Below are 12,717 nucleotides of genomic sequence, written 5' to 3' on the forward strand. Positions count from 1 at the left end.
GAAGATGAGATTTCCTTTTGAAACATTGCTACAATGGATGTTTGCAATTGTTCTGAGTAAATGAGGACCTTCCTGGGAACAGGGTGCAATCACTAACAACCCCCTATTAGTCCTATGTTCTTGAGAAAGAATCATTTCTGGCTGATGGACAAAGGTGGAAAGAAAACAAGAAATTCCCTGTTGACTCATCTTGATATGTGAAACACAAAAGTCCCTCTCTCTGTTGTATAGAAAGCCTGCAAGCAAGGAAAGAGAGAAGGAAGGAGATAGCCTCCTGTCCAGATAATGAAATTATTGTACCTGTACTTTTGCCATGTTCCTGCCTCAGCAGGATGAATGGAAATTGGGCATGGGAGTAGGCAATGGTACTGTCATTTCTGAGTTCATCCTCACAGGCTTCTCAGAGCTTGATCAAAGGCTACAGCTATTTCTCTGCCTGGTCCTTCTACTCATGTACCTGACAACGGTGATGGGGAATGCAGCCATCATTTTCCTGGTGTGTGTGGATAACCGCCTGCAAACCCCCATGTACTATTTCATTGGCAATCTGGCATTCCTGGAAATCTGGCTTACGTCCTCCACAAGCACCAAACTGTTGGTAATTCTGAGCTTTGGCAGGAGAACAATCTCAGTAAGAAGATGCTTTGCCCAGGCCTCCTTCTATTTTGCCCTGGGTGGTTCAGAGTTTGTTCTCCTTGTTGTCATGTCCTTTGACCGTTACATTGCCATCTGCCAGCCTTTGCGCTATGCTGCCATCATGAAGCACTGGCTCTGCATCCAGCTGGTGGTTGCTGTTTGGGTCATGGGCTTCATGTTCTTGAGTTACCGCCTGGTGCTGCTCTCCAAGCTCACTTTCTGTGGTTCGAACAAGATCCAGCATTTTTTTTGTGACTCCACTCCCTTATTCCAACTGTCCTGCTCTGATGTCACCCTGCTTTGGAAAACTGAATCTGTTTTCATATTGTTTATCGTGCTGTCTTCCTTGTGTCTAACTCTGGCATCTTACACGTGCATCTTATTCTGTATTCTGCAAATGCCAGCAGCCTCTGCAAGGAGAAAAGCTTTTTCTACATGCTCTTCCCATCTCACCACCTTGGCCATTGCGTATGGAAGCTGCATTGCTCTCTACGCACCCTCCTCAGGACATGTTTCTTTGGAGACCAACAGCATTGTAGCTTTGCTGAACACTGTCCTGTACCCATTCTTAAACCCATTCATCTACAGTCTTAGAAACAAGGCTGTGATGCTGGCCCTGAAGGAAGTCATGGCCCGTACAACAGCACAGCTTTTCCCCTAATCGTGATGCATTTCTGAAGAGCAATTTGAGTTCTCTGCTGTCATATCTTATGTAGTATCACCTCTGTATGTATGTGACCTCCACATGCAGATGTCTCCCTGGTTTTATGTTCTTGCTGGATTGTGTTAGGCTGTGTTCATCTGCACACAAAACGAAGACCCAACGAAATGATGTCAGGATAAGTAATTCAGTTCATGCCCTGCCCTGACTGCTTCCAGACCCATCACAGGAGAGTCCTCAGCTCATCAAGGACCCATCTCCATGAGCCCAGAAGAGCACAAAGCACAATGGCAGGTGGGAACCCAAGTCACTGGCTCCTGTGGAACCAAGATCTTGCCCCAGCTCCTTCCAGGACTGCCTTGGGAGGGCTGTCACCCCACTGTCCAGGCAGAAACCCACCCAGATGCATCACTGGCAGCAGCTCTCTGCATCACCATTTGGAGTAATGGGATTGCTGCCAAGGGCTGTAGGTCACCTGATGGTTGTACATAGGGGTAAGTGCAGCAGCTGGACTAGAACCAGGGCATCAGAGGGCCCATGTGTCATTGTAGTCAACAACAGGAGAGATGGGAGTGTGTTGACTTATGTGTGTGTGCCTGTGTCTTTGTGAGTGTGTGTTAGATTGGGGTAGTGTGTGCCAGCAGCTACAGTGGGCCTGCATCCATAGGGGTTCATATGTCCAACTGTCTTTGACTGCACAGACTGGGAGCCAGGAATTTGTCCTGGGCAGGTTGTGTCTGATCCCAACTACTGCAGGGATCTACCTTGCACACACGCACATGCACATGCATTTGCGCACACAAGCACTTTACATTTCCCACTAATGGGCCTCCATATTGCTCATCCAGACAGGGGATCAGGATAATGCTGCTGCTGTTGTTTGTGTTTGTGTGAATGCTGAGTGTGCCTGCCTGCTTTCACCTGTGTCCTGTGTCATTGTGGACTGCACTCTGCTGCTAAAGGGATTGAGAAAAACACATTAGTGATATCAGTCGTGGTATACCTCTTGTCTGGCTTTGATTCTAGTTCATATTGGAGTTCTACCACGTCCAGCACTGCAGCACTCAGTAGTGGCATGATTTCATTCAGGCCACGATAGTCCAATGTTAGTCTCCACGTTTCATCAACCATTCACACTGACAATATGGGACCATTAAAGGGTGAGCAAGTCTTGTGATCACTTCTTGTCTCTCCAGTCAATAAACCAGCTCATGAATGTGAATCAGGGAATCTTAGTGCAATATTACTCCCTGTGCACCACTGGGGTAGTGATCAGCATCTGCTGCTCTTTGACTTTCAGCAACCCCAAAAAAGAAGGGTCCTCTAAGAGACTGAGCAAGACAAACAGCTGTTTAATCTCACTGTCTTAAAGAGGCTGCACTTCAGCCTCCAATACAGTTAACTGTCAGGATTCCCCTGTCACTCCAGAGATAAAAATGGGTTCTGCTCCTTTATAGCTGGATGGCATTACACTACACTGTGTGCTGGTGTCCACTAGAGCCTCATACTTCTGTGGGTCTGATGTGTCAGGCCATCGAACCCAGACAATCCAATAAACTCAGTTGTCCCTCCACCTGATTGGAGGCAGAGCACCCTTAGTCCTGGTCAGAGTATTCATGGAAATTGGAGCAGCAATTTTCCTGGAAGTTTCCTTCCTACACCCCCCACTCCCCCCCCTTCCCTTTTGCAATTGTTTTTCCTTGTAACTTACATACCCATGCCTCTAGGGTTGAGGTAGATTTCCCATCCCCCTTTCTCATGTTCTCTCCATGGTCACATGGGGTAAAACAACAGAGTGGTATGTTGTGTGGACCCACCATATCCCCTTTCTTGAGCAGAGGCATGTTTACTCCTAGTAGCTGAGGTACTGTTTCATGCATGTAGAGGGAGGAAGGTATATGCTCTTTGAGTTGGTGGACCTCTTGGGAAAGTTTCTCCACAACCAAGACACAGGCCCATAGTGCAGAAGAAATGCCTGCCATGACCGTGTTGCATCTAAGGGGATCTACTTTCCATTAGGGCTATCTGCACAAGAAAAATCTTAGAAAAACAGACCATAGAAAGATAAATACTGTAAAGGAGTTCATGAGAGTTCTGGAAGATGGGGCAAGTTTCTAACTCCCTGAAACTCATACAGCAACTGGGCAAAATGGAATCATAGAATCACTAGGGTGGGAGAGAGTTCCAAGGTCATCTGGTCCAACCATGCCCCTACTACCAATGTCACCCACTAAATCATGTCCTTAAGTGCCAGTTCCAACCTCTCTTTAAAAACCCCCCAAGGACGGTGACACTACTGCTTTCCTAGGCAACCCATTCCAATGCCTGACTACTCTTTCTGAGAATAAATGTCTTCTAATTTCCAAATTAAACCTCCCTGGAGCAACCTGAGGCCATTCCCTCTAATGAAGAACTGGTCCAGGGCATTGCCTTGGCAAAGGGGAATGGACAATGTACAGGCAGTGTGCACCATGGCTTTGAGAAAACCACTGCCCTGTTGAGGAATAGCCCTGATGAGAAGGACCTGAGGGTTCTGGTTGAAGAGAAGCTCAACATGAGTCAGGAATGTCCACTTGCAACCCCAAAAACCTACAGTATCCTGGGCTGCATCTAAAGCAGAGTGACCAGCAGGTTGAGGGAGGTGATTCTCCCTCTCTACTCTGCTCTTGTGAGACCCCACCTGGAGTTCTGCATCCAGCTCCGGGGCCTCAGCACAACAGACACATAAGATTTTGGACATAGGCCTCAGAGAGTGGGACCATAGCAGAGCCACAGCAATAATCAGTGGAGTGGAACACCTCTCCTGTGAAGGCAGGCTGAGCCAGTCGGGTTTGTTGAGCCTAGAGAAGAGAAGACTCCGGGGGGAATCTTTTTCTTGCCTTCCAGTACTTAAAGGAAACTTACAAGTAACATGGGGAGAGACTTTTTCCAACTATAACCAGTTTGTGATTCAGTCATTCTGGAATGTCTTGCAATGTCTCTGAGAACTTTCCTGTAGTATCATTGCACCAGCTGTACTCAAGGTTCCCAAGGGCAGAGACTCATTTTGAGAATGCCACCACTCACTGTGGAACCTTGAGGAGCAGAGATTACAATCAGCAGTGAGGCCTCAAAACACAGCATTGTCATGCACTCTAACTCCACAGTCTAGCCCTTTCTTCCCTGAGTCAGAAGGGACCTCTGGAGATGTTCACTACCATAATCTTCTCTGAGCAGTGATAGCTTTATGGTAGATGAGGATAGTCAGTGCTTTCTGCAGCTGGGTATTGAAATGTCTGAGCCCATGACCCAGTGCTGATCCACAGTAGCTGTTTCACCATTACAGACAGTGATGCCAGCAGAATGATGGAGCTGGTCAAATTTCAAAGATTAACTCCCCTTGGGTAGTGGGGAATGGCCATCCCCACACTCCCCACATGTGGTCCCCAAGCTGCTGCTACTGCTGCACACAACAAACAGGCTGTGGTTCTGTATCAGACAGAGGTACTTTACAAAGGGGGAAATGAATCACTCCCCAGCTTCCCTCCCCTCTGCCTGCTGGGTGCCCACTCTCTTCCCTGAGATTGTGGAGTCACAGGTTCCCTGAAATACCTGGCTTTAGTTCTTTCCCTGTGGCTGAGCTTACAGTGGGATATCTCTCACTTTCAGAGGGGCTGCAGTCACTGCCCACACCAGTCTCCCGTGTCCTTGGAGGTACCCTGGGCTCTGCATGCAGCTCCAGATTCCCCTTCTGAAGGACTTCATCTACGGGTCACATGTGGGAACAGCCCTGGCTGTGTAATATTTATGTACAAATGCAAGGAACAGAAGCAGTAATAATGACCCAACCCCCTAAAAGAAATAATAATTAATAATAATAGTAATGAGTACAAAGACAACACAAGCTTGGAAGGGGATGCACTTGTATTCATTATTGGAGAGTGAAGGGATCTTTATAAGTACTGGAAAACATTCCCCAAATCTGTCTCCTAACTGCACACTTGAGCTCCTTGTTTTGCATGCTGTAGATGAGGGGGTTCAGAGCTGGGGGCACCATGGAGTACAAAACTGCCAGCAAAATGTTGAGGAATGGAGAAGAGATGGAAGGGGGCTTCAGGTAGGCAAATATGCCAGTGCTGATGAACAGGGAGACCACAGCCAGGTGAGGGAGGCATGTGGAAAAGGCTTTGTGCCGGCCCTGCTGTAAGGGGATCCTCAGCACAGCCCTGAAGATTGGCACATAGGACAGCACAAGGAAAACAAAACACCCAAATGCTAAAACAACACTAACCACAAGAAGCCCAGCTTCTCTTAGGTACGCATCTGAGCAGGAGAGCTTGAGGATCTGGGGAAGTTCACAGAAGAACTGGTCCAGGCGATTTCCCTGGCAGAGGGGCAGTGAAAATGTATTGGCTGTGTGCAGCACAGCATAGAGAAAAGTACTGCCCCAGACAGCTGCTATCATGTTGACACAAGTTCTGTTGGCCATTATTGTACCATAGTGCAGGGGTTTGCAGATGGCAATGTAGCAGTCATAGGCCATGATGGTGAGGAAAGAAAACTCTGCTGCCACAAAGAGAATATAGAAAAAGACTTGGGTAGCACAGCCTGCATAGGAAATGGTCGTGGTATCCCACAGGGAATTGGCCATAGCTTTGGGAACAGTGGTGGTAATAGTGCCCAGGTCAATGAGAGAGAGGTTGAAGAGGAAGAAGTACATGGGAGTGTGGAGGCGGTGGTCGCAGGCTATGGCTGTGAGGATGAGGCTGTTGCCCAGGAGGGCAGCCAGGTAGATGCCCAGGAAGAGTCCAAAGTGCAGGAGCTGCAGCTGGCGTGTGTCTGCGAATGGCAGGAGGAGGAACTCTGTGGGGAAGCTGCTGTTGGACATTTGCTGTCCTCTCAGGGCAGGGTTGGCTATCCATGGAGGAAAAAAAGAGGGACAAGTTAGAGAGACGTCTCAGCAAAATTCACACCTTCTCCCACAGAAATTACTTTTCCATGAGTTGAATGAGGAATGAGTCAGCTCATCTCCAGCCCTCCCAACTGGATGACAGTGTGTCTGACAGTTTAAGATGAAACTTGGGCACCTTGTTCCCAAAAAGATGCCCTCAGGCCAGGGCCCAGCAATCCATGTCAGAACAGAAGCTTACACCCACCTGCACCCCTGACAAAGAGATTAAGAGACCCCCACACAGGTGGACAAATTAGAAAGTATACCACAATGCTCCAACCTGCTTACACAGAGAAAGGGAGATGGGCATGCAGGGAAGCCTTCACATTCCTAAGCTTGCATGCCACCTTTGGAAGTGACATTGCAGGGCAGGTACTCTTAGCCTCACCATTGTGTATCACCTCTCAAGACACAGGCTTCTCTCTTATTCTGGAGGTCCAGCTGAGGAAGAGCTGGCTCATGCCCTAAAGCCCCTGAGGGCAGAGGCTGTGCTGGCTGTCAGAGGAGAGCAGGGGGTTGCTGCAGAGAAGGGGCCTGCACTGCAGGCCTGGCAGGGAGTGCCTGAATCCCCCCCTCCCTAGGTGTTTCAGGCAGCAGCTCCCTCTCCATCCCTGCCCAGGTCTCTGCTGCCTGGAGCTGTCCCGGCTGGGAGCTGCTTCCCTGTTCCCACATCTCCTCCCTGCCATTGCTCACAGACCCCATCCCACCCGCTATGTGCTCAACTCTGTCTTGCGGACACCACCTGTCCCTGTATAATTTTCAGGAATATCTCTATGTGTTCACTGGTTATGGAGTAGCTCGTACCTATCAAGAGCTAAGAAGAACTGGGCTCTCAGGGGCTTCATCAAAATTCCCATCTCCCACTACCAACCAGGAAAGCAAGAGGAGAGAAGTCGAAATGCAAACACCTTCCCTTCAGGAATTCCTTGCTCTGATCTTCCTCCTGAGGAGTCTCCTCCAAAATGCCCTCAGGGTGCTCTGGAGCCTGACTCATAGAGCAGCATCTGGACAGGAGGAGAGTTCTGCTGAGTTATGAGGTTCCTCATAGACCTACAGATCTCTTTCAGTGTAAAGATCTTGGAGCTTGTTTTACTAATACAAACCTGAGAACTTCATTATCATTCCCCTGACTGCCTTTCAGGGAAGAAAAGTTAAAGCACAGACTCCAGAGAGTGTCTTCCCTTCAGGTAGTCCCTGCCTTGGTTTTCACTGTCAAGAATATCCCCAAAGATGCAGTGGGGGTGCTGCGGAGCTGTGAGCAGCCTGCCCCAGGCAGCACGCTCTGGGCACCAGAAGGACCCTGCCCTTTCCTGCCCTGCCAGGGGGCTCCTAACAGCCACAGCTTCTTCGCACAAAACCCTGGGCAGATCCCCAGGCAGGCTGAGTGCTGAGCCTGGCAGGCGGCAGAGGCCCTGCCCTGGCACACAGCCCCTGGGGCACAGCAAGGACCCTGCTCTGCACCACAGCCCAGGCCACCCCTGCCTGCACCCCGGCTGCACAGCCTGCAGCCAGCCCCATATGAATGAACCCTCACATCCTGTACTTCTGACAGTTTTCAAAGGAAATCCATGCTCTGGATCTTCTCATTCTCCTCTTATCCAAAGAAGTTCTGAGAGTCCTCCTGAAAGCTCCCACAGGCTGTGGGATTTGCCAGAAAATCTGGAGATGGCACCAAGAACAACAGCTGTGCGGCCCTGCAGCCAGAGACTTACCCTGTTCAGGCCTGTGAAGATTTCCCCCACAGTCAGCTCTCAGGATCCCCCCTCCACACTGCCTTTAACATCTCCCTCCCTTCTCTCAGCCGCCCTTGTCCCCTGCAGGCAGTGCCCCCAGCCCTGCTGTGCTGTGCAGAGGAGCTGCTCCTGGGCAGAGCTGTCTCTCTGCAGTGCTGCCCGCTTGCCAGGAGCTCCCCTTGGGCCCAGGAGCCCGGCCCAGCTCAGCAGCACAGCTCCAGCCCTAGGCTTTGCTGCCTCTTTACTTCTTGTCTCTCTTGAGATGTCCCTGGGGCTCCAGGGCTGACAGCTCCTGCAAAGCAAGAGTCACTTTTGCAGAACATACTTTAAAGTCAACTCAAATAATTGCCAAATATCCCTTTGAAACAGCAGAGAGAGGCTGAGTACAGAATTACAGTTATTCCTAAGAGAGTTTGACTGTCACTGAGAGGTGCAAATATTCCCTCTGGAAAACTCTGTTCATGGCCAATAACAAATAGGACACACAGGCAGGGATGGGGAGGGCTTAGGTACCCTTGTGCAGTGCACCTATCCATTTGTGGCATCTCATCCCCAGCTGGAAACCCTTGATCCATGTGATGATCCTTCTGTGATGAAGCTCCCCTCACACACTGCCACAAACGCACAGGACCTTGTTCAGTTGCTTCAGTTCAGTGTGGCCTCTATGTGTGTGAGCAGCTGGAGTGCATGGAGCCCTGCTCAGGGATGAGTGAGGATCTGACAGCAAGCTGATGGGTCAGGAGTAAAGAGAGGGTAGGGACAGGGGACATTATAGTGGGAGTCTGCTGCAGGCCACCTGATCGGCAAGACCAGCAGATGACGCCCTCTATAAACAGATAGAAGCAGCCTCACATTCAAAAGACGTTGTCCTCAGGGGGGACCTGGTATCTGCTGGAGGGACAGCACAGCAGGGCATAGTCAATCCTGGAAGGTCCTGTTATGCATTAATGATACCTTCTTTCTTCCATTGATAGAGAAGTGCTATGCTGGAACTAATTCTCAGCAACAAGGAGGGGCTGGTGGGGAATGTGAAGCTCAAGGGCAGCCTGGGCTGCAGTGGCTGTCAAATGGTGCAGTTTAGGATGCTAAGTGCAGCAAGGAGGGAGCACAGAAGGCTCACTACCCTGGACTTCAGGAAAGAAGACTTGGCCTCTTTGGGCATCTCCTTTGTAGAGTCCCATGGGACAAAGCCCTTCAGGAAAGAGGGACCAAAGAGGATAAAGCTGCTTGGTCTTCATGGATCACCTCTTCCAAGCTGTGGTGGTTTTACTTGGGTGGGCAGCTGAGTTCCAACACAACCACTCTATCACTCCCCCTTCCTCAAAAGGAAAGGGGGAGAAAATATGACGCAAAGGGCTCAAAGGTTGAGAGAAGGACAGGGAGAGTGCTCAAAAACTATTGTGATGGGCAAAACAGACTCAGAGTAGGGAGATAGAATGTAAAATTTATTGCCTATTACTAGCAAGCTAAAAAGGTGAGAAACAAAGTGAAGAAAGCCCAGAACACTTTCCCCCATCTACCATCTTCCACCTCCTCCTCCCGAGCAGCACAGGGGAACAGGGGAAGGGGGTCTGTGGTCAATCTATAGCACTTTGTTTCTGATCTTCTTGGTCACTCTCTTCCCCTGCTCCAACGTGGGGTCCCTCCCATGGGATCACATCCTTCCCAAACTGATCCTGTGTGGGCTTCCCACAGGCAGCAACTCTTCCAGAACTGCTTCAGATATGGCTCCGTACCATGGGGTCCATCCCTCAGAAGCACACTGTTCCAACCTGGGTCCCCCACGGGCAGCAGCTCCTGCCAGGTCACCTGCTCCTGCATGGGCTCCTCTCCACGGGCTACAGCTCTGGGCCAGAATCTACTCTGGTGGGGTTCCTCCACAGGCTGCAGCCTTCTTCAGTGCAGGTCCACCTGCTCCACCATGGTCTCCTTCATGGCCATTTCTCTAAGGAGAGAACTGGTGCAAGGGATCTACAAGGTGCAACTGCAGACTTCTGTGGAGAAGTCTGATGTCAGGAGAAGTGATGCAAATCCTAGTGGGGCAATGACAGAAATAGTGGGGTAGGAAGGTGAGGAGCAAAGTTGTCCATAAAGGGTCAGACTTCTCCTACCTGTCCAGACCTCCTTAAGAGACACTCAGGGCTTGCTATGTCTTAATAAACCCCAAAGTATAGCTTCTGCAAAGTCCAACAACTTCAGCTCCTGAAAGGAGACTGATGAGTCAATTGGAGGTCATGATTACAGGTTGGCCAAGGCACTTTGGAGGTGGCTCTGAGGCTGAGAGAATGCTGGCTTTGGTTCATCAAGCACAAAGACCAAACCCTGATGCCAGCTCTGGGCAGAGATGTTCTGTCCCTCATGTGAGGCTCTGGGCTCTTCCTCAGACAGTGGGATGTGAGGTATGCACTGACAATTGAAAGACAATGGTGTGATACTTTCTAGCCTCTGTCAGGAGGTGCAAAGAGGTGACTAGCCCCCATTGCTAATAGGACAACATGTCTCCTTCTAGGCCTTGGTGGCAGAGAGACCTGCAATAGCCAAGGGGACAAGACCTTGTTTTTAATGGCTAAGTCTACTCTTGCCAGTGTCCTTGTCCATCTCCACCACTGGCTGTCCTATGACATCCCACACCCGTCCCAGTTTCCCTGCAGGCTGAAAACATGCATCTTGTTTTCCTACCTTGCTTAGCATTGCTGTGCCTTCACTGATGATTCATGTACCCTCTCCAGCTGTGTCTTGAAACACAAAGGTATGGACGGAGAACAGATTCCCTCCAGGTGACCTCTGACACTAAAGCCTTTTAGCAATGTATCTTCCCTCTCATGCCCTGTCTCTGTCATCCAAGTTTCAGTTTCTAGCAAGTTTTCTCTCACCATGATCAGGGTAAGTTTTCTGTGACGAAGGGAAGTTCCAACATCTCAGAAACCATCCTTCACACAGGCATCCCAGCCTATCAGCTTTCCTCTGGCCAGTCAACTGACCAGACAAAAGGAACCTCTCCATGATCTTCCAAGCAATATTACCTTCCTGCAGGCTTTTCAGCTCCTCAGAGAGACACAACCAAGCCACATGCCTGCTCCCAGTCCCTTGCCCAGCCATGCTCCTACTGATGGTCTATCAGCTCCGGAGGCAAAAGTGACCCCAGCATCGCCTCCACAGCCAGACACTTCACTTTCATTATTAAAGTCCAGGAATGAGGGATTTGAGGATTAGGTGTTCAGGTTAAGGTGTAGGGATTAGACCTTGCCTTCCAGGTTAGTGTTTGGAAAGAGGCTATGGGGAAGGCTTTGGTGTTCTGCTTTGTGAACCCATTCAGTGTTTAGGCTATGGGCTGGATTTTTGGTAATGGTTTTATTTCTGCCTGGGTGAGGGCTAGGGTTAAGGCAATTTAATGCTAGGAATTAAGGGCTGTGGATTATGGTGAGCAATGGGGTAAAAAATGGTAAGTGGTTGTGTCTGAGTGGTTATGGGCTTTGTCTTCAGGGTAAGGTTCAAGGTTGGTGATTACTACAGAGGATTCATTTCAGGATGACAGATAGCACTTAAGGGTAGGCCTAGGATTTCTGGTTACTTGTTAGAAATATTGTCAGGATCTAACATGAATTTATTCCCACTATGTGTTGCAGCAGCAGTAGCCTTACCTGAACCCCTCTCTCTTCTTCACAATCTTTCCTTTCTCTTAGCCAACTCCCTCCTAACTCCCCCAGATCTCCCACCTTTATTCTCCCAGCTTTTCCCTGGCCTCCCCAGAGGAGTCACCCTACTGGGGGCAGTTTTCTGAAGGCCTTTATGAGCTCAGAGGCTCTGCCTCCCTGCTGTTGGCCAGCCAGGGGATGGGACAGAAGTGACCTCACAGCCAGCATCCACAGGACTACAAGGAGCTGTTGTGCTCAGGAGGCCTCTTTCTAGCACACCCAGGAGCAGTGTGTGCAGGGGATGCCCTGCACAATCCCTCAGATACTCTGCCTGCCAACCAGCTCATGCTTCAGAAGGCCTTCCACACATCCAGACTCATGTTTCCACATGCAGCCTTTAGATGACAAGAGCCCAGCCCAGCCCCTGCTCTGCTGGTCCTCCCTGACACTTGCAGGAGGCCAACCCAGCTCGGCCTCCCCAGCTCTCCACACCTCCCTGTCCTCTCCCCAGCCCAGTCCAGTAAATTCTTTTCTAAAAAGTTAGTAAGTTATTGTATTCTCCTAACTCCCTCTCTCACTTCAGTTTGTTTCAAAGTTGATTCCCCTGGAGGCCCAGGGATTTGTCAAGAGTTCCCTGTGCTGCTGAGCTGGGCTCCTGGGCTCCTGGGCCCAAGGGGAGCTCCTGGCAAGCGGGCAGCACTGCAGAGAGACAGCTCTGCCCAGGAGGAGCTCCTCTGCACAGCACAGCAGCAGGGCTGGGGGCACTGCCTGCAGGGGACAAGGGCACCTGAGAGAAGGGAGGGAGATGTTAAAGGCAGTGTGGAGGGGGGATGCTGAGAGCTCACAGCAGGAGTAATCTTCACAGCCCTGAACAGGGTAAGTCTCTGGCTGCAGGGCAACACAGCTGTTGTTCCTGGTGCCATCTCCAGATTTGCTGGAAAATCCCTCAACCTATGGGAATTTTCAGGAGGACTCTCAGAGTTTCTTTGGATAAGAGAAGAATGAGAAGCTCCAGAGCAGGGATTACCTTGCCAAAGCTGTCACAGGGACAGGGGATGATGGTTTCTTCTTGTGGTTACAGCTGCATGCTGCGCAGGCAAGGTGCAAGCAGGGTGTACTGGG

At 50.2% G+C, this 12,717-nt stretch overlaps 1 protein-coding gene across 1 annotated transcript; it reads left to right on the forward strand.

Annotated features, from left to right (window-relative positions):
* The first annotated feature begins 313 nt into the window (after positions 1-313).
* Positions 314-1,297, forward strand: LOC113841873 (olfactory receptor 6E1-like). Its single transcript, XM_027448578.3, has one exon. It carries the CDS (start codon positions 314-316, stop codon positions 1,295-1,297), a length of 984 nt encoding a protein of 327 aa, XP_027304379.2.
* The last annotated feature ends 11,420 nt before the right edge of the window (positions 1,298-12,717 follow it).

The sequence above is a fragment of the Anas platyrhynchos genome, chromosome 32, assembly GCF_047663525.1.
Source record: "Anas platyrhynchos isolate ZD024472 breed Pekin duck chromosome 32, IASCAAS_PekinDuck_T2T, whole genome shotgun sequence".
NCBI lineage: Eukaryota > Metazoa > Chordata > Aves > Anseriformes > Anatidae > Anas > Anas platyrhynchos.